This window comes from Sinohyriopsis cumingii, chromosome 1 (genome assembly GCF_028554795.1).
Source record: "Sinohyriopsis cumingii isolate HCF-2022 chromosome 1, ASM2855479v2, whole genome shotgun sequence".
NCBI lineage: Eukaryota > Metazoa > Mollusca > Bivalvia > Unionida > Unionidae > Sinohyriopsis > Sinohyriopsis cumingii.
The window spans coordinates 173,031,919-173,055,973 of record NC_142961.1 but is presented as its reverse complement, the minus strand read 5'-3'; the positions used below and the strand labels follow the sequence as shown (position 1 = coordinate 173,055,973).

Genomic DNA, 24,055 nt, shown 5'->3' with positions numbered 1-24,055 from the left:
TATGGTCTGTTTGTAAGGTAAATTCCCTCCCAAAAAGATATGTATGGAATTTTCCTATCCCCCATACTAAGGCTAGGTACTTGTTCTCACCGTGTAGTTCTTCTCCCTAGAGAGCAATTTCCTACTGCATAAGCAATGGGCAATTTCATCCCCTCTTGCTCCTGTAGCAAAACAGCCCCAAGTCTCATACTGGATGGATCAGTCCTCAGCACAAAAGTTTAATTCAATTTTGGCAACTTTAAGATTGGTGCACTTACCAGTTTCCATTTTAAAGCGTTAAATACTTTTTCCTGGCAAACACCCCAGGGAACTTTATTTGGTTGCCCTTTCCTAGTCAAGTCTGTTAATTGATGGTAATGGCCACAAAATTGGGAACAAATTTCCTGTAAAACCCAATCAAACCTAGGAAAGATCATACTTGTTTCTTAGTTTCTGGTCTAGGTGCATCTCTGATTGCTCCTATTTTGTCTGGGTGAGGTTTCAACTGGCCTAGTCCACTTACAAGATGGCCCAAACATTCTAGGTTAACATAACCTATACTACATTTGGTGGGCCTAGCTGCAAGATTGGCAGTGTGAATTCTATCGCACAGATCCCTTAATGTTCATCCCAGGTATATGTATAAATGAAGATATCATCTACGAAACTGTTGACATTTTCCATACCTTTTAACAGTTTGTGCATGAGATGAATGCACGATGCACCGGCATTGACTAAACCTAAAGGCATGACTTTAAACTGAAAAAGACCTTTGGGAGTCACGAATGCCATTAACTCACGGGCATTATCAGCAGTTGGTACCTGCCAATATCCCTTGGTAAGGTCTAACTTGGAAATGTATTTGTGACCTGCCAACTTTGAAAGTAAGCTTTCTATGTCTGGCATTGGTTCTGCATCAAAATTGGTGATTTTGTTCAGTTGCTGAAAGTCAGTGCAAAAACAGTTTGTCCCATCTTTCTTTCTGACTACCACAATGGGGGATGAGTGCAGGGAACTGGAAGGTTTGATTACTTCCTGGGCTAACATTTTCCCAACTTCTTTGTTGATTGTCTCCCATGCATTAAAGGGTATTGGATATTCTTTAATACTGATCGGCTATGAGGTATTCAACTTGATCTCATGTTGAATCAATTCAGTACGGCTTGGTTAGTCCGTAAGCACATCTGGATATTGAGACAAAACATCCAAGATCTGCGTATGCTGACTCTTGGATAAATTCGGGCATACTTTGATCTGGTCTATACTTTCTTTTTCTACATCAATGGGGTATTCAAGGGGAATTTCAGTACTGGAGATGAATTCCGATTCATCACATGACCCTACATCTAAAGAGTGGCCAAAACTTGGTATATCCCCGCAGGGGCAACATCTTTTAAATAATCACATACTACTGTCATCTGTCTTAATCTGGAATCATAATTTATTTGCAATGTAAAATAGACCCTCCAAGAAAAAGAAATTTAAAAAAAATATTGCTAAAGTAAATGTTTAATACAAATTATTGACACATTTATTGACTGGAAATCAGCTGGGAGGTGGAGCTTGTATACCCCTGCAAGGAAATACCATTTAATTGCAATTTTAACATTATGAAGGCCTTGACCCTTTGAGATGAGTTGAATGCATACTGTCCATATTCATGTAACAGCATGAAATTATTAAAGCTCACATCAAAGGAACTCTTTGCCCATTTGGTGTATTGATATTAAATGACATTTAATTAATCAATTGAAGTGATGTCATCATATTAGCACATCTGTTTAATACTTTGGTTAATTAATTTAATTGTAAACAATAATAAAGAGATGTTCTCACTATCAATTTGCAAACCCTGTTTGATCATTGCCGATACAATTAAAGCAAACCTCTGTTGTCCTTTACTAATTTAATGAATTTAATATCATGAAACACAAAACATAATGCTGACTTTCAATATCTGTGTGATCCTTAGTTAGAAGGTAGTGACGGAAGTATTGTTATATATGTGTTAATATAAAAATAAAAGTCTAAATTCAGAAATCAAAATTTTACCACATTTAATATATGCTTCAAGGTAAATAGTTTCATTAATTAATATTTTATAAATTTCAAAGCCTTAAGATTAGAATCAAATTAAACAAGTTTGTTTATTCGTTTGATATTTGCCCAGGAAAATAAAAATTAACCAATTGCAGTCAGGTTTGTTTCAATATTGTTTTACCCTTCAACAACTCTAAGGAATATTTATTTGGTAAATATAATGCTGCAAAGACACAATATGGATGAGAAATCATTAAAAACCTTGGGTCAACTGATGTCCATTACTGTTTGATATTGGTAAAAGCCTTGGGTCAGTTGATATCCATTACTGTCTGATATTGTTAAAAGTCAGCCTGATTTATGAAAAGCTTCCAATTTTTGCAAACTTCCAATTTTTTTAAAGATATTATTTCAAGGAAAATCTTTGTTTTCTTTTTTGTGAACATTGAAAAGTTATTTAGGCTATGGAAAAAGGTAATATCTAATATAAGTTTTGTCCTGATTTCAGCTGGAAATGTATGAAAAAGAGTTAAAATTGACATGGTTGAAATATCAAATCTTCATGTAAGAATTATTTTAAGTAAATTTACAAGCTGAAAAGGAACTGTTTCATTCTTTTACTATGCTTGCAAAATCAGGAATAACCATTAAATTAAAACAGGGATGTGTCTTCCATTGTTTTAATATTTCATATGGTTTCAATCAGCCCTGCATTTGGTTTGAGTCAGCCTGTAATTCTGTCTGAATCAGCCAATGCTCTGCTGAAGTATGGATCGATAGACAGATCAATAGAAAACTCTTTTTACCATAGTTTCATCTCATTTTTGTTTTAAAATTGTAGCAATTGTAGATGTAGGTTTCTTGCATGCTGTGTACAGAATTGTATTGTTCAACTCATGGACATCAACCAGGTAACAGAAAGAAGAAAAACAAACAAGTTTCGTAAAACTTAACGAATGATTTAATTATCAATGTTATCAATGAAAATGTGGGAGGAACTTAAAGTAATGAAACCATAATAATCCTAAAAGAGTTTAAGTCAAAAGAATGAAAAGTTCCCTATAAACTTCAAAACCGGAAATGTACTGGTCCACCATGAATTGTGACATTGTCAAACTAGCATTATCCAGAACTCTGAATAATTTGCAGTAGTTCCAGAATAATATTATAGTATAAAAAATGAGCACTTTCTATTTACACTCTGAAGTCCAAAACCAATGTTTTTCCTCTTAAATAATATGTAAGTACAACATAAAACAAGTCTGCAGGCTTGATGTTACAACAACAGCAAAAATGACTCCAAAATAGAAATGATTGTTTGGTTCTCTCTTTATATACTCCTTCTATTGCAACAATATTTCACAACATATCCCCAGATGACAGATCATACTACTCAAAAAATTTGAAAATACCTATTCATGTGACCTAGTAAAATAATGTTGTATATAACATGTATCCATATGCATGTTTGCAAGGGTTTGTATAAACACAGTAATATAATGTTGTATATAACATGTATCCATGTGCACATTTGCAAGGGTTTGTATAAATACAATAATATAATGTTGTATATAACATGTATCCATATACATGCTTGCAAGGGTTTGTATAAATACAGTAATATAATGTTGTATATAACATGTATCCATATACATGCTTGCAAGGGTTTGTATAAACACAGTAATACAATGTTGTATATAACATGTATCCATGTGCACATTTGCAAGGGTTTGTATAAATACAATAATATAATATTGTATATAACATGTATCCATATACATGCTTGCAAGGGTTTGTATAAACACAGTAATACAATGTTGTATATAACATGTATCCATATGCACACTTGCAATGGTTTGTATAAATACAATAATATAATATTGTATATAACATGTATCCATATGCACACTTGCAATGGTTTGTATAAACACAGTAATATAATGTTGTATATAACATGTATGCATATACATGCTTGCAAGGGTTTGTATAAACACAGTAATACAATGTTGTATATAACATGTATCCATATGCACACTTGCAATGGTTTGTATAAATACAGTAATATAATGTTGTATATAACATGTATCCATATACATGCTTGCAAGGGTTTGTATAAACACAGTAATACAATGTTGTATATAACATGTATCCATATGCACACTTGCAATGGTTTGTATAAATACAATAATATAATATTGTATATAACATGTATCCATATGCACACTTGCAATGGTTTGTATAAACACAGTAATATAATATTGTATATAACATGTATCCATATGTACATTTGCAAGGGTTTGTATAAATACAATAATATAATGTTGTATATAACATGTATCCATATGCACACTTGCAATGATTTGTATAAATACAGTAATATAATGTTGTATATAACATGTATCCATATACATGCTTGCAAGGGCTTGTATAAACACAGTAAAATAATGTTGTATATAACATGTATCCATATACATGCTTGCAAGGGCTTGTATAAACACAGTAATATAATGTTGTATATAACATGTATCCATATACATGCTTGCAAGGGCTTGTATAAACACAGTAATATAATGTTGTATATAACATGTATCGATATACATGCTTGCAAGGGTTTGTATAAACACAGTAATATAATATTGTATATAACATGTATCCACATGCACACTTGCAATGGTTTGTATAAACACAGTAATATAATATTGTATATAACATGTATCCATATGCACACTTGCAATGGTTTGTATAAATACAATAATATAATGTTGTATATAACATGTATCCATATGCACACTTGCAATGGTTTGTATAAACACAGTAATATAATATTGTATATAACATGTATCCATATGCACACTTGCAATGGTTTGTATAAATACAATAATATAATGTTGTATATAACATGTATCCATATGCACACTTACAATGGTTTGTATAAACACAGTAATATAATATTGTATATAACATGTATCCATATGTACATTTGCAAGGGTTTGTATAAATACAATAATATAATGTTGTATATAACATGTATCCATATGCACACTTGCAATGATTTGTATAAATACAGTAATATAATGTTGTATATAACATGTATCGATATACATGCTTGCAAGGGTTTGTATAAACACAGTAATACAATGTTGTATATAACATGTATCCATATGCACACTTGCAATGGTTTGTATAAACACAGTAATATAATATTGTATATAACATGTATCCATATGCACACTTGCAATGGTTTGTATAAATACAATAATATAATGTTGTATATAACATGTATCCATATACACACTTGCAATGGTTTGTATAAATACAATAATATAATGTTGTATATAACATGTATCCATATGCACACTTGCAATGGTTTGTATAAATACAATAATATAATGTTGTATATAACATGTATCCATGTACACACTTGCAATGGTTTGTATAAATACAATAATATAATGTTGTATATAACATGTATCCATATGCACACTTGCAATGGTTTGTATAAATACAGTAATATAATGTTGTATATAATATGTATCCATATGCATGCTTGCAAGGGTTTGTATAAACACAGTAATACAGTGTTGTATATAACATGTATCCATATGCACACTTGCAAGGGTTTGTATAAACACAGTAATACAATGTTGTATATAACATGTATCCATATACATGCTTGCAAGGGTTTGTATAAACACAGTAATACAATGTTGTATATAACATGTATCCATATGCACACTTGCAATGGTTTGTATAAATACAATAATATACCATTGTATATAACATGTATCCATATGCACACTTGCAATGGTTTGTATAAATACAGTAATATAATGTTGTATATAATATGTATCCATATGCACACTTGCAAGGGTTTGTATAAACACAGTAATACAATGTTGTATATAACATGTATCCATATACATGCTTGCAAGGGTTTGTATAAACACAGTAATACAATGTTGTATATAACATGTATCCATATACATGCTTGCAAGGGTTTGTATAAACACAGTAATACAATGTTGTATATAACATGTATCCATATGCACACTTGCAATGGTTTGTATAAATACAATAATATACCATTGTATATAACATGTATCCATATGCACACTTGCAATGGTTTGTATAAACACAGTAATATAATATTGTATATAACATGTATCCACATGTACATTTGCAAGGGTTTGTATAAATACAATAATATAATGTTGTATATAACATGTATCCATATGCACACTTGCAATGATTTGTATAAATACAGTAATATAATGTTGTATATAACATGTATCCATATACATGCTTGCAAGGGTTTGTATAAACACAGTAATACAATGTTGTATATAACATGTATCCATATGCACACTTGCAATGGTTTGTATAAATACAATAATATAATATTGTATATAACATGTATCCATATGCACACTTGCAATGGTTTGTATAAACACAGTAATATAATACTGTATATAACATGTATCCACATGTACATTTGCAAGGGTTTGTATAAATACAATAATATAATGTTGTATATAACATGTATCCATATGCACACTTGCAATGGTTTGTATAAACACAGTAATATAATATTGTATATAACATGTATCCACATGTACATTTGCAAGGGTTTGTATAAATACAATAATATAATGTTGTATATAACATGTATCCATATGCACACTTGCAATGATTTGTATAAATACAGTAATATAATGTTGTATATAACATGTATCCATATACATGCTTGCAAGGGTTTGTATAAACACAGTAATATAATATTGTATATAACATGTATCCATATGTACATTTGCAAGGGTTTGTATAAATACAATAATATAATGTTGTATGTAACATGTATCCATATGCACACTTGCAATGATTTGTATAAATACAGTAATATAATGTTGTATATAACATGTATCCATATACATGCTTGCAAGGGTTTGTATAAACACAGTAATACAATGTTGTATATAACATGTATCCATATGCACACTTGCAATGGTTTGTATAAACACAGTAATATAATATTGTATATAACATGTATCCATATGCACACTTGCAATGGTTTGTATAAATACAATAATATAATGTTGTATAACATGTATCCATATGCATGCTTGCAAGGGTTTGTATAAATACAATAATATAATGTTGTATATAACATGTATCCATATGCACACTTGCAATGGTTTGTATAAATACAGTAATATAATGTTGTATATAATATCTATCCATATACATGCTTGCAAGGGTTTGTATAAACACAGTAATACAATGTTGTATATAGTATGTATCCATATGCACACTTGCAATGGTTTGTATAAACACAGTAATATAATGTTGTATATAATATGTATCCATATGCACACTTGCAATGGTTTGTATAAATACAATAATATAATGTTGTATATAACATGTATCCATATGCACACTTGCAATGGTTTGTATAAATACAGTAATATAATGTTGTATATAATATGTATCCATATGCATGCTTGCAAGGGTTTGTATAAACACAGTAATATAATGTTGTATATAACATGTATCCATATACATGCTTGCAAGGGTTTGTATAAACACAGTAATACAATGTTGTATATAACATGTATCCATATACATGCTTGCAAGGGTTTGTATAAACACAGTAATACAATGTTGTATATAAAATGTATCCATATACATGCTTGCAAGGGTTTGTATAAACACAGTAATATAATGTTGTATATAACATGTATCCATATACATGCTTGCAAGGGTTTGTATAAACACAGTAATATAATATTGTATGTAACATGTATCCATATGCACATTGGCAAGGGTTTGTATAAACACATTAATATAATGTTGTATATAACATGTATCCATATGCACATTTGCAAGGGTTTGTATAAACACAGTAATACAATGTTGTATATAACATGTATCAATGTGCATGCTTGCAAGGTTTTGTATAAATACAGTAATATAATGTTGTATATAAAATGTATCCATATGCATGCTTGCAAGGTTTTGTATAAATACAGTAATATAATGTTGTGTATAACATGTATCCATATGCACACTTGGATGGGTTTCTACAGTAATCTAATTGTGTATGTAACATGTACCCATACGCACATTTGCAAGGGTTTTTATAAACACAGTAATATAATGTTGTATATAACATGTATCCATACGAGCACTTGCAAGGTTTTGTATTAACACAGTAATGTAATGCTGTATATAATATATTTGCACACCCTCCATTTTGTTATACCCTCTACTGATTTTAAAACAGAATAGCATTAAGGATATTTACATTTTGTTTAAATATAAAAATCCTTGTCATTTCATTCATCAATGTATAATTTTTAATGTGAGTGCTGCCAGAGGGTCCTTAACAATTTCAACCTGTTGGCGTTCCAAACCAAACAAAATCTCGCATATCGCTCACAGTCATTACTAGTTTCTAGAACAGTCCATTTCAGTAAAAACTGTCGTCTGCATCCAATATTTGCAATGCCTATTTTTTTTTAATTTTTAACACAAACTGAACAAATAAATATGGTAGAACTCTTCTATACATGTGTTCAAAGAGATACAACTTAAGAATTGACCGAATTATTAAGATTATCAAAGATGGATAACATCACAAATGCTTCTTGTAGACGGCTTCACCCATCAAATATGCCATTGTTACTAAGCAAACCGTTTGACCTCCTGGCATCAATTCAGATAAGAAATTATAAATTGATGAATAAATGATTTAGGTTTTTGCGTTTTTATGTTCTTTATGCCTTTAGTTTTTAAAATCGGTAGTGGATTACAAACAAACGGGAAGGTGTGCGAATACTATACCGTGCTATATATTCAACTGGTGTTCCGCGTTATTATGAATGGATAACAACAACAACCTGTAAAAAAATATATGTTTTTTTTTATTCAACAAAGTCAGTACTATATGTCAAAGATTTTTAATTTTTTGCTCCACGTTACTGCTTTTCATCTCCACAACAGTGTTTAGGAAGTCTGTCATGCAAAACATATTTTGCACTATGAACTTTGTTTCAATGAATAGACTTAGAATAATCTTCCAGCTGCCATTAGGATAATGCAAAATTATCCGCAACTAAAAATTGGAGATTCTTCACTTCTTGTAAGATACACATGCTCGGACTATACAGTATTGAAATCTCAAAGATATACGAGATGCACTGCCGAATTCTGGTACAAGGGAGTAAACTCTGGCAACCTAAATGCATTACTGGACAATCTCTCTCTCTCTCTCTCTCTCTCTCTCTCTACTGCATAAAAAAGAAATTCATTTCAATGATCTTTTTACAGGTTATAATCATTCAAATATGTAAACTAAACTTTTCTGTCCAACAGATTCAATTAGCGGATCACCCACATAACCTTGAGTGCAATAGAACAGTTGACCTGTAATGTTGTGCAATCGCGAGTTTGGAAAGAATCATCAGTTACTTGATTTGTGTGGGAAAATATGAACGAGTTCTTCTGAGTCATACTACGGATATAACGGTACCAATTGTATAATCCCAGGTGGGTGGAGCTTAAGGTGTAAGAACACTGTATTCAAAAATAAACATCAACACTAGCTGTGATTGGTGCATTATGTAAGAGTTGTACTTTCTGTTAGACTTTTAAAAAAAACGTTGAGCCTCTTGGCAACATTTGAGATTATGTTAATTCATATCTAGATCATATTTTGTTATTTTTATGATTTAAAAGAAAATGTGGTACACATGGCTGAAAATGTGTCTGTTCTGACTAGATAACTCTTACCCATGTATAATTCCAGCAGAGTTATCTCTCAAATGCAATGGAGTATATGGTTTTGTCCTTGTCAATTTGACTATCTAACATTGTTCTCTATGACAGCGTGTGATATGCATGCTGAGCTTCAGTAGAAAGTATATTTATATCACAAAACATTAGCATTGAGGTCTATGGAAAAAACAATTGGTACCGTGATACCTACACAACCTTTTGAGCTCAATACCAGTCCGAAGAAAAGAGTTCATATTTTCCCATACAATAGCAGTATCCTTTTCAGTATTTACTCATTGTGTTTTTCTATCCTAAGGCTTTATAATGAAAATAATACACTACAAGAAACAAAGTAATTGAATTTATGCTGTATTAAAAAGTAAATACACAATTTCATCCATTTACAGTAACAATATTAATGTGCACATAGCACCGCCCATCCACCTTTGAACTTCGTCGCACGCTCGACATTAGTTTAAAAGAGTCTCGATTTGGTCTACTCAGAATTGAAGTTTAGTGTCATACTGTGAATGAATACATATTAAAAACTTTTCCGTTGTGTCTGGAATGGATGGATTTTGTTTTTCTGTCGATCCAACCCCATTCTTGTGATCGGCTTGATTTATTAGCTGAGTCAATTCCAAACGATGTACATGTGATTTTAGTAGTGGCGGAAAAGCCTTGAATCAACTGCACTCTGTCATTGATTGTTTGCTTTCATAATGTCGGGAAAATATTAATTCTTTTAATTGAAAGTATCAAAAAGACGCAATGTAAGATTACATTAACTTCGTTTTGAGTGCAGTAAGGACAATGTGATTTCTCTTGGAAATGTAGTCAAAATTACAATACAATTTTAATGTCTGTACCAAGTTTTAAATTACAGTACATTTTCGCGGTGTGTATCAAATTTGGAACCCATGACATGTAATTAGGATTTTCAGAACTTAGAAGACCAGGTAAACTTGTTCAAAAGAGGTAAAATCTCGTTCAAGCGAGTTTCTTAATTTTTTCAAACGAATTAAAATATTGCTTAAATGCATTTTCAACTTATCAAACTTTTTTAAATTCGTTCAAACAGTTTTAAAATCCGTTCAAATGAAATTTAGAATAGTCAACGCCTTTTACTGTGATTCATACGAAATTTAAAAGTCGTTCAAACGAGTTCCAAACACTATCAAACTATTTAAATCGTTAAAACGAGTTATGTTCTATTTCAAACTATTAAAATGTCGTTCTTATGTGTTAAAATGCCATTAAAACGACTCTTGAATTCGTTCAAAGGAGTATAATCTTGTTGAAATGATCTTGAAAGTGCTTTAAAATTTAAATTAGTTCAAGAGATTTACCAACTCGTTCCAGCAACTTTTAACTTTGATATCCTGAACGCCATTAAAATATTTACTGGTTTTAGATGTCCTTCTTGGTCTGTTTTCTGACTGAGCTGTCGCTATCGCGAAAATCTGATTCAATTATGTGATTCATTCAAAAGACTTCAAAATTTGTTCATAAATTCGTTCAAACTGGCTAAAGCTCGAAAATCTCGTTCCATGGTTCAAATGAGTTACAATCAGGTTCAGATTAGTTTAAAAGTGCTTCAAACAAATTGTAAACTCGTTAAAACTATTTTTAATCTCGTTCAAACTAGTTATATTCTCGCTTAAACGATTTTTAAAGTCGTTGACACGAGTTTTGCCTTGTTAAAATGATTTCGAAATTCGTTAAAACTATTTTAAATACGCTCAAAGTAGGTACAATCTCGTTGAAACGAGTTCAAAAAGGACTTTAAATGAGGTAAAATGTCGACACGACTTTTGAACTCATTTTTAATGACTTTTAAAACCCCTTCAAACGACTTTAATTTTATTTCTTATGTCCTAAACAGACTTCGGTAGTTTTATAATCGGGTTATCGCAGTGATCTGATCAACTGTCAGGCTTTATTCAAAAGACTTGAAAACTCGTTCAAACTAGCTAAAATCTCGCTTAAACTACACTTAAACTCGTTCAAAAGAGTTTAGGAGTCATTCAAACGAGCTGAACATGTAAAGAGAGTTACATCCTCTCTCAAAGAATTTTTTAGTTCGTTAGTACGGGTTCTAAACTCGCTTAAGCCACTTTTAATTTCGTTCAAGTGAGTTATAACCTAGTCGTTCAAACGAGTTTCACACATAACTTAAACGACTTCTGTTCTGTTTCCAATGAATTCCAAACCCGGTCCCATGAGCTCTTAACTTGTTCAACCACCAGTGAACTCCTTGAAGCAAAATAGTTGAAAAAATTTAAAATAAAATAAAAAGTCGTTAAAACTAGGATAACAGTGGTTAAACTACTTGAAAACTAGTGTAAAGTGTTGAAAATATGTTGAAACGACTTTTAATCTGCAATTTTGACATCTTAAGTGGACTTCCATAATTTCTGATTGGTCTACCATGCACATCTGACCAGGTTTCATTTGAAAGATCTCAAAACTCGGTCAAACGGGTTTTGAAACTGTTTCAAAGGAGAATAATCTGGTTCAGATTACTTTTAAGCTCGGTGAAACAAATTTAAATGTCACTCAAACCTGTTTATAAAAGCATTCAAACGAGATTTAGATATATTTAAAAATAGTTTTAAAAAGGTCATTCATGTGAGATTAAATCTGTTTGGAGCACAGGCTGTTTGGTATACAAGCAGTCAACTGCTGTTGGGAGTGTAAGCAGACCAAATTTGTCTGACTTCCCAAATTCGATTACGTAGAAACGTTTGATTGGTAAATGGTGGTATAATCAATATATCCGTACATAAATGTACGAGAAAAGACTATTTTCCCAAACAGGGATCTGATACACAAACAACCTGTGAACATGAATTTATATCTTTTCTAGTCGCCACTCGCATTGTGCAGGAACCATGACATAATTAAACCACTTAGATAAACCATTACATCCATGGGCTCTAAATTACTAGCTATATCAGTCGTCACACGTTCCTAACGCTAATGCATTTATTCTCAAATTTCCAGACCCACCGTTCCTTTGACAATTTATTTAACGACATAAATTACTTATTAACATTTCTCGGGGTCCTTCAGACTTCCCCTTCAGCTAGAAAACCTGGACTGCCTGAAACTTCGTTTTATGATACTTTAAATCATGAAATTACCACTGGGAAACACACACCCTTGTTTGGCATAGCCAATAAGATTTAACGTTCTCCAACCGCCAAAATTTTAATGCTCTCATCGAAGTCAGAATAATTCTCTCTAGACCGACTTTAATAATAAGTATTCTATTTTATGACACCTGTTTCAAATGGCCCAAAATTTCCCAAAAATATTTGCTCTGGCTTGACTCAACGCTGTAATTTTTCTATATTTGACCTTACATTAACATTGAACTCTTCCATCTGCCTGATCGTTGTCGAATGGACTCAAATTAAAATTCACTTAATCCTCTCTTACGACTCTATGGTCACAAACTACTTTACAGAAGGAAGTAAAGCCAAGATTTGAAAAATTTAACTAAGAATTTTATTATCAAAGTCATATATGGAGATATGAAAGGAATTTACAGTAGTATGATGTGAATCAGAGTAATCCTGACAAAGTTGTATGAAAGTCCTAAATGAACGAAAAGTTCTGTATAAATTTCAAAACCGGAAATGTACTGGTCCGCAGAGAATCGAACGTTCTCAAGATGGCGTCGTGCAGAACTCCTTTGAATAATTCACAGCAGTTCCAAATAATACTATAGTCCAAATAATGAGCACAAATAATGAGAACTTAATGTTTTTCCTCTCGAACAATATCTAAGTTAAACATAAAACACGTCTGCAGACTTACAACAGGAACACAACAAATGAAAATGACTCCAAAACAAGAATTAATCTGATTGCTCCGTTCTCTCCTTTTATAAACCTAATATCACGATTCTTAATTTACAATAAACCCCACGTGACAGATCACAATATTCATTTTGCGTCAAACTTGCATGTGACCTATCCTAACCAATGGGAAGTTACTGAATTCTTCTAGAAACGTCCAAATCCCTCAGCCAATGAGAAATTAATGCAAAGGCGCCATTAAGTCTTGCTATTAAGATTGTTATTAATAATTGTCAACACATACCTAAGCATCTATTTATAGTTTCTTTATAATAGTATGCTCTTAACGGACTCGGGTCACGTAGGCAAAACTAACTAAATATATTCTGTACAATTTACAGCCATGAATAAAAAGTATAACAATGAGATGAACTCATGTACCAGGAGTTACAAAAAATATAGATATACGTAACACATCCAAACAAAATAGGCTAGCCATTACAAGCAGCCAAGTTATTGCGAGCCTAGCCTACACGTCAGTCTTAATGTTTACGTGTCACGCTGACCATGGCAGAATGTACTGCGAAATTATCTATAACATTTTGCATCACTACACTGTATACATTCTATTTTGTATTATTCTATTTTGCATTTCTATTAGTATCTTCTGTATATTTTATTATGATAGAAAATTAGAGTTGGAAAGACACAATTCAAAATGTTGACGTGTGTAATTAACAAAAAACTCACATAGAATGATGCAAACGGAATCTGAAGACACGAAATTTCATTATTGTAAAAACGAACACAACAAATTCAAGGGGGAAAAATCTGGTTGATGTATTGATGCAATCTAGGCTGTACATCCTTCACACATTGAAAATACAAAATAGAATAAATTAAAATAAAATGTACAGCATACACTAATTGAAACGATGTCTTACTGTACATTCCATAATGAAATATTGAAATATAGCAGTGGGAAAAATAGACAAGATTAGAAATCAAAACACGTAAACTTTCAATCATTGAGATATGTTGCATAATAATGTTACGCTCTGAAGTCTGAATTCTGAAATGTTTCTAGAGCACTCCTATCCTATGAATGTATACTGTATCAATCCGTGCATGAAATGTTTCTAGAACACTCCCATCCTATGAATGTATGCTGTATCAATCCGTGCATGAAATGTTTCAAGAGCAATCCCATCCCATGAATGTATACTGTATCAATCCGTGCATGAAATGTTTCTAGAACAATCTCATCCTATGAATGTATACTGTATCAATCCGTGCACGAAATGTTTCTAGAACACTCCCATCCTATGAATGTGTACTGTATCAATCCGTGCATGAAATGTTTCTAGAGCAATCCCATCCTATGAATGTATACGGTATCAATCCGTGCATGAAATGTTGACTCCCATCCCATGAATGTATAATGTATCAATCCGTACATGAAATGTTTCTAGAACAATCCCATCCTATGAATGTATACTGTATCAATCCGTGCAAGAAATGTTTCTAGAGCACTCCCATCCTATGAATGTATACTGTATCAATCCGTGCATGAAATGTTTCTAGAGCACTCCCATCCCATGAATGTATACTGCATCAATCCGTGCAATAAATGTTTCTAGAGCACTCCCATCCTATGAATGTATACTGTATCAATCCGTGCAAGAAATGTTTCTAGAGCACTCCCATCCTATGAATGTATACTGTATCAATCCGTGCATGAAATGTTTCTAGAGCACACCCATCCTATGAATGTATACTGTATCAATCCGTGCAAGAAATGTTTTTAGAGCAATCCCATCCTATGAATGTATACTGTATCAATCCGTGCATGAAATGTTTTTAGAGCACTCCCATCCTTTGAATGTATACTGTATCAATCCGTGCATGAAATGTTTCTAGAGCAATCCCATCCTATGAATGTATACTGTATCAATCCGTGCATGAAATGTTTTTAGAGCACTCCCATCCTTTGAATGTATACTGTATCAATCCGTGCATGAAATGTTTCTAGAGCAATCCCATCCTATGAATGTATACTGTATCAATCCGTGCATGAAATGTTTCTAGAGCAATCCCATCCTATGAATGTATACTGTATCAATCCGTGCATGAAATGTTTCTAGAGCACTCCCATCCTTTGAATGTATACCGTATCAATCCGTGCATTAAATGTTTCTAGAGCAACCCCATCCCATAAATGTTTACTGTATCAATCCGTATATATATATATATATATATATATATATATATATATATATATATATATATATATATATATATATATATATATATATATATATTGTTACGGGGTACAAAAGTTGCAAACAATAACATCCAACACAGAGTATATTCCCAGCCAATTTTTTAACGTTCACCCGTGTTGGATGTTATTGTTTGCAACTTTTGTACCCCGTAACAATTTTGGTGGCAGCGGTGGGATAGCAAAGTTGTTGGAAATTTGACAGTAACATTGAAACAGCACAAGTACCAAAGTTTTGTCTGAGTAGTGTAGCTGCAAATTGCTATTGAATATACTCTGTAACTCTGTGTGGGTGTGATTCCTGTTAAGCCAAGGATAAACAAAATAAGGATTGAAATGCGACCCAAGGTAGCGTTATAGATGAGGAAGTAGGAACGATTGTTGAAGAGCACAGCATTGCAAGGGATAGAACCAGACGGAAACAGCAAACAAATTTGATGCAATTCACAGATACTGAGGGAGACTTCAGTGGTGAAGAACCATATGACATGGAAATATAGGAAGAGCAGCCTGTAAGAAAACTAAAGAAAACACAGAGCAAACTAAAAACATCCAAGGACACCAACAAGCAAACTGAACGTGACCGGTTACAGTTAGAGAGGGAATGTGCAATTGAGAGACAAAAATAGACTTTGAAAGGGAGAAGTTGAGAACGGAGCACAGTCTTAAACTTAAAGAGCTGGAGTTAGAGATAGAAAGGGTGAAACATCAGAAAGACATAGATAAAAAGAATGACAGCCTCCCATTCAAAGTCAAGCTTCAAACTTACAATCATCAAGAATGAAGACGTTCTTACATTTCTCTCAGAATTTGATGCCGTGGCTGATCACGCCAAATGGGACGAAGAAATGAAAACCCTGCAACTGAGAACGCTGCTAACAGGGGAGGCAAGAGAGGTAGCACAACAAACAAGTAAAAGCTATGTTGAGCTAAGAAAGGCCCTGATAAATAGATTTGGGAAAAGACCTCATGAATATTTCAGCCAGTTAGTTATCATAAGAAGGGATGCTAATGAAACATACAGAGGTCTGATGACACGTATAGAGCAGTATTTAACACGGTTCATTGATAGTCGTGATCCACATAGATGTTTAGCAGATGAATACTTCTTGAAGGCTCTCCCACCAGTGCAGGCCCAGTGGATAAGGCGCAATAAAGGCAATGGCTCTGTTGTCGATGCTGCTGAGGATTATGTTTTGCCCATCAGTCACAGCAAGTTCGACCATAAGTACAGCCGACAACAAGCAAATAACCAAGCATCAAGTTCACCTCAGTCCAAGAAAACTGGTTTGATAGAAAAATCCTATGGAGACAAAAAGTGCTATAAATGTCACCAGAAGGGTCATGTTTTGCGTGATTGTCCCAGCAGAAAACAAAATCAAGCAACCTACTTTGTCCAGAATACCATTGGTGAACGGTTAATAAATGTACCGGGAACAGTGAACAACAAGGAAGTATTATTAGTTAAAGATACAGGCGCAGAAATGACTTTGATACGTGAGGACCTTGTCGATAAGTCATGTATCCTTGAAGGACAGAACCTGACACTCTACACTGCCATTGGACAGCCTTTTGAGGCAAAATTAGCCATAGTAGAATTAGACACGCCATACTACAAGGGTCATGTCCAGGTTGGACTGGTATCTGACTTAGCAGCACAAGCGCTGCTGGGTATGGACATTCTACGTAGGAAAAAAAAGGACTATGGTAGTAACGAGGAACCAGGCAAGAGCGCAGAAAGAGAATGCTGAAGAAAGTGAAAGGAAAATAAAAGAATATGGGGTCCAATCCCATGAATTGGATGACGTGCATCTAGATAGGCTATTTTCGGACGAAGATAGTGATCATGGTCCTGATGAGGATGAGGATGACATCCATTGTGAAGATGAGGCTGATGACAAGAACTTGTCGCTTGATCAGCTGCACAATGTTAATGAGGAATTAATTTCTCAGTATCAAAAGAATGACAGCTCGTTGGCTGGAGTGAGAGAAAAGGCCCTGTCATCTGCAAGTGAAGTAGAAGGCATGGACAATGCATTTTTCTGGGAGCATGGAATTTTAAAACGGAAGTGGAAGTCGTCGGATGGAGAAAAATATGGAATCCAATTAGTTTTGCCAAAGCAGTTACGTCAAGCAGTGATGGAGTTGGCACATGATAGACCGCTTGCTGGTCATCTAGGAAGGGAGAAAACGAAAGCAAGAATAACAACCGCATTTTATTGGCCAGGAATGTTTGGGGATATTCAGAGGCACTGTCAGGCCTGTGACATCTGTCAAAAGACAGCAAGGATAACAGGGTAGGAGAAAGCTCCAATGGTGTGTCCAACAATTGTGTCTGACCCTTTTGTTAAGATTGCGATGGATATCATTGGCCCACTACAGCGCACAAAGGCGGGGAACAAATATATACTAACCATAGTAGATGAAGCTACCAGGTATCCGGAAGCATTTCCTTTGAAGGACATTGATGCCAAAACAGTGGACAATGCCTTAATTGGCCTATTTAGTCGGGTTGGTATACCTAGGATTATCCTTACAGACCAAGGTACCAACTTCACAAGTACACTTCTGAAAGAACTCTACAACATGTTGAACATCAAGGGGATCACAACTTCTTCTTACAGGCCACAATCCAATGGAAAGGTCGAAAGATTGAATGGCACACTCAAACCTGTCTTGAAGAAACTGTGTTCCACGAACGGTGAAGACTGGGATGTGATGCTGCCTTATGCACTGTTTTGCTATAGGGAGGTACCACATGAAGCAACTGGGTTTTCGCCGTTTGAGCTGCTGTATGGTTGGCCAGTAAGAGGGCCGATGGAGATTCTTAAGGATCTATTCACCGGTGAGGTTGAGACACATAAGTCAGTTGTAGAACATGTGCTTTCGATTCGCCAGAGATTGGTTGGTGTAAGTGAGTTAGTGAAAGAAAATCTGACAGAGTGTCACAAGAAAGTTAAATCAGGGTACGACAAAAATGCTACCAAACGGGAATTTAGGCCGGGAGATGAGGTCCTAGTTTTGTTGCCATCTGATGCATCGAAGATGAAAGCTCACTGGAAGGGACCTTATCGTTTCATTTGTAAGGTTAATGACGTTAATTACAAGATTAACATTGGTGGTGGGCGAGGACAAGTAGCCTACCATAGTAACCTATTACGTCAGTACAAGAGAGCTGTACTGTTATCAGCAACTGTGTGCGATGAATTTGATGGAGGAGGACGGATTGAATTCCCACTGGCCGACATGGAGAGTTTGGACAAAATCAGTCTGAATGGTAGGCTGATGAAAGAACAGCGAGAACAGGTGCGAAAATTATGTTCGGAGTTTGAAGACGTGCTAACTTCAAAACCAGGAAAAACCAACTTGATCACTCACAATATTCGAACAACAACAGACATTCCAATCACGCAGAAACCCTATCGTATTCCCCATGCAAAAAGGGCTGAAGTCAGAGCTATGGTAGACGAAATGTTACAGCAAGAATTGATAAGACCATCTACAAGCCCATGGAGTTCACCAATTGTACTTGTTCAAAAGAACCTTTGTGTTGATTACCGAAAATTGAATAACGTCACTTTCTTTGATGCCTACCCTACACCAAGGATAGACGAACTTTTTGAGAAGTTGGGAAATGCAAAATATATTAGCAAACTCGATATGACCAAAGGTTACTGGCAGGTACCTCTGTCAAAAGAAGCGCAGGAGAAATCTGCTTTTGTGACACCCTTTGGACTTTATGAATTTACCGTTATGCCTTTCGGGATGAAAACATCACCTGCTACATTTTCGCAGATGATGGACCTGTTGCTGGTGAAATTACGTAATGTTGCATCTTACTTTGATGACATCATTATTTATAGTGAGACCTGGGATGACCACCTTCAGGATCTACGAGCAGTCTTGGAGAGATTGCGAGAAAACAATCTGACAGTTAGACCTTCCAAGTGTGACATTGGAAAGGATACCATTGTTTGCCTTGGTCACGTTGTTGGCGGAGTGCAAATTAAACCAGACCACGGCAAAGTCAAAGCTATGGTTGACTTCCCACTCCCGACAACAAAGAAAGAGGTTCGATTCTTTCTAGGAATGGTGGGCTATTATAGAAAATTCATCAGGAATTTCGCTGAGCTCTCGGCTCCGCTTTGTATTTTGACAAGGAAGGGACAGCCACATCGTGTTACATGGGATGAGACAGCTGTTAAGTCATTCAGTTACTTGAAGAATGCACTTGTAAAGGCACCTATCTTGATCAATCCTGTTTTTGAACGCCCATTTGTACTCCGATAGCGTATCTCTGCCGCAAACTATTGCCCAGGGAGCAGAATTATTCTACAATTGAGAAAGAATGCCTTGCGATAGTATGGGCGATAAAATCTCTTCACTACTACTTGTGTGGTGCTCCATTCAGTGTTGAAACTGACCATAACCCACTAACTTGGCTAAGCCAAGACAAAGGAAAAAACCAACGGCTTCTGAGATGGTCCCTGTTTCTGCAACCATATGAGTTCACGATCAAACACCGTCGGGGAGCAGAGAATGCAAATGCTGATGGATTGTCACGTGCTGGAGTCTAAGACTATGTGTTTTAGTGTTCATTCTTGTTGGACTTATCTAACTGAAGACCCATATGATGATGTGTATTATAGCTTGTGTACTAATGAAGTACTTTCGTAATGCAGATCAGTTTGATTTTAAGTGAATCCAAAATGTTTGTTAGATGTTATGCTAAATGTTGTATTCGGAATATGGAAACATTTAGCGAGTCATTGAATACTTGCACCGTAACGGTATGCTATCTGATAAAACTCTAATTGCCAGGGAGATGCTAGAACTTTTAAATTTCCTGAAGTAAGGTAATTCCATAGAACTGTATACAGCCAAATATTAACCCTTCGATCTTGCTTATCCATCCTTTATAATTTTGTTCGAAAACTAGTTTTCTCTTAAGGGGGAAGGTGTTGCCGTCATATTAATGCTTAACATTTCCTTCCAATTTATTGTATAAATATTGATTATCATTAAGACAAGAGACATGGGTGTATATGGTAGTTTTAGTTTAACGGATTTTAAGCGGTCAGATATGGTAATGTTAGAAATAAATTCTACCTAGTTCACATCTGATATTGATAAAGATTCTGACCCATTGGAGTTGGAGTCTGCATTTGTCATCACAGTTGTTTTGATAAACTATTGCCCTGGTGTAAAATTAAAGAATTGTTCTCTGTAAAGAGCAGTCGTCTTGAGCCCTAGCTTAGGTGAACATTAAAAATTGGCTGGGAATATACTTTGTGTTGGACGTTATTGTTTGCAACTTTTGTACCCCGTAACACACACACACACACACACACACACACACACACACACACACACACATATATATATATATATATATATATATATATATATATATATATATATATATATATATATATATATAATGCAAACCATACGGCGAATAAAAATCCTTTCAAGTGCACTGGTTTCAGCAAGGGATCACGTGTGTCAGGGATTGATTAAGAAAAATGCAATAAACTGACAACGAACAGTGCAGAACTAGTATCTGAATAACCTGAGCGCTTTCGACTCTTTAATAAGTCTTTTTCAAAGGCAAATACAAAACATAGACAAGACAAACAAATAAAACAGAAAAACGCTTTTGTTTGCGAAACTTTACATGGCTGTTTTTACATGAATTCAACCTTCTAACTTTATTATCTTTCGACTAGTTTATTTCAGCTTGTATTTGATACTGGAAAATATTTTTTGACCTAGAAATTGATGAGCCACAACGACATCTATTATTTGATGTAAATTTGTGTAAGCGCAAATTATATCCCGGATATTTCATTGTTATAGTAATTATAGGCTATTAAGCAAATTTAGAGAATTATTTAAAAGAAAGTATGTCGGTTGCAAAAGATAATTTTATTTGTGCATGGTAATGAAATATCCTACAGCATTATTTCATGTAATGATGCCCGCTTGCATTCAAAATCTTCAATCATCGTACCAAAACCCCTCTTAAAATCGGTATTAGGCGCTTAATATTTTGTTTTTTAAAAATAATTTTGAAACTGAAAACAAAAGTGGTGTCAGCAACTTTTTCTTTCTTATTCCAGTACCCTAAACAAGACCGAGACATGTGTAACGGAATCATGCAATGGTTATGCTGTATAAGGGAGGCAACTTTGTCACGGCTGGCATTTGTTTCCCACACAGAATAGAGATGTCAGTATTGATTGTTTGAAGTTGGGTCAGATATTCACCAACCTTCCGATTAGTTAAGAGAGTGCCCATCCAGTTTATATGCACTCAACAACATTATTGCGACAAATAATCATGGGGGTGGGTGGGTATAGGCAACCATTTCAGAAACTCTAAGGGGGTTCATGAATGGCATCAATTAACGAAGTTATCAATATTTTTAAAACACATATTTAGTCTCTGGTATCAAACAAGACCTTCAAACATTTAACTCCTTGCTACAAACAAGACCTTCAAACATTTAACTCCTTGCTACAAACAAGACCTTCAAACATTTAACTCCTTGCTACAAACAAGACCTTCAAACATTTAACTCCTTGCTACAAACAAGACCTTCAAACATTTAACTCCTTGCTAAAAACAAGACCTTCAAACATTTAACTCCTTGCTACAAACAAGATCTTCAAACATTTAACTGAGTAAACTTAAGACAGCTGATCGCTTCGTACACCCAATTCGGTTTGTGATGGCCTCGAACACCTTTACGGCCCGCAAACATAATCAAGTGCTTTTAAGATCGTATAATTTTTGCTATTTGTATTCTTGGGATGACTTTGAATGTCTCCGCGATAAAAAGAAAACTTCTAAAATTTATCGGAACTTAACAAGACCAATGGTTCGTGCGCCAGTTTTGGTTATAGTGGCTCAGACTTTATCCCCTGACCATTCAGACCATGGTGCATTTTGTTTTAGGTAGACTGTTGTACATAAATCCCCTTAGCCAACTTAACCCCATTTACGTTGCAAATTGTCTTATATCTAACTTGAAACCAGCAATGTTGTGAGCCCTTCGATAAATGTGTAAGATTTGTATGGATTTATTATTGTCCGTTCTGTTCAGTTTTGCCTTCAGATAATTGTGAAGTATTCATGGTCAATGAACGCGTTTTCTGGTGGGTACGATCACTGTTCTTATTAACGCGTTTTCTAGTGGATACAAATCCTGTTCTTATTAACGCGTCTTCTAGTGGATACGATCACTGTTCTTATTAACGCGTTTTCTAGTGGATACGATCACTGTTCTTATTAACGCGTTTTCTAGTGGATACGATCACTGTTCTTATTAATGCGCGTATGTGTGTGCACATAGTTTATTTTATGCTTATTTATTCATGACATTATCGATATTTTAGTAAGCAAACAAGAGTTGGAAAGACTTTAAGGTAGGAAAAGAAGACAAAAATAAACCACGTCATGTATATCATAACGGACAGAATACATTAATGTTGCTACTCGTGATGGAAAAGTCCCATAACGGACTTGAACATAATGGAAAAGTCCCATAAGGGTTTTGAGCATGAAGGATAAGTCCCAAAAGGGGTTTGAACATAAGTCTTTACCGAAAATGTAAATATTGACTTCTGTTTAAAATTGCAATTTTCTCATCAGGCCAATATTCAGTGAAGACCATATAGAACTTATTCCATGATATCGATCTTCACATTTCCTGCCGCTAAACTCTCTCCCCTTCTAGCTGATGGTTCCACTCTGGTTATCACTTAATCGAACAAAATGATAACGTTGGCATGGGTTTGAGTATCTCGTGCTATCTTGACCTATGTGAGACCAACCCCTTTTAAGGATTTAAAGGGGACAATAGGATGGTAGACAGGAATTGAGAAGGTCAGATATTGTCCTTCTTTCTTAGTATTTCAAATTTATGTTCCCTCAGCACTAATACCATCGCATTTTTCCTTTTTGGACTGCAGTTCCCCACCCTACCAGCCCATTTGGAAATTTCAAGTACACAAAGGGGATGACAGAGAAGAATTGAGAAGGTGAGTTGTTGTCTCTCTTTCTTAATATTTCAAATTTATGTTTCCTCAGCACTAATACCATCGCATTTTTCCTTTTCGGACTGCACTTCCCCACCCTACCAGCCCATTTGGAAATTTCAAGTGCACAAAGA

General features: G+C 34.4%; 1 protein-coding gene across 1 annotated transcript; it reads left to right on the top strand.

The window, feature by feature from the left end:
* Positions 1–16,610: 16,610 nt before the first annotated feature.
* On the top strand, positions 16,611–18,180 carry LOC149808397 (uncharacterized). Its single transcript, XM_089968407.1, has 2 exons — positions 16,611–17,604; positions 17,696–18,180. Exons 1-2 carry the CDS (start codon positions 16,611–16,613, stop codon positions 18,178–18,180), a joined length of 1,479 nt encoding a protein of 492 aa, XP_089824533.1.
* The last annotated feature ends 5,875 nt before the right edge of the window (positions 18,181–24,055 follow it).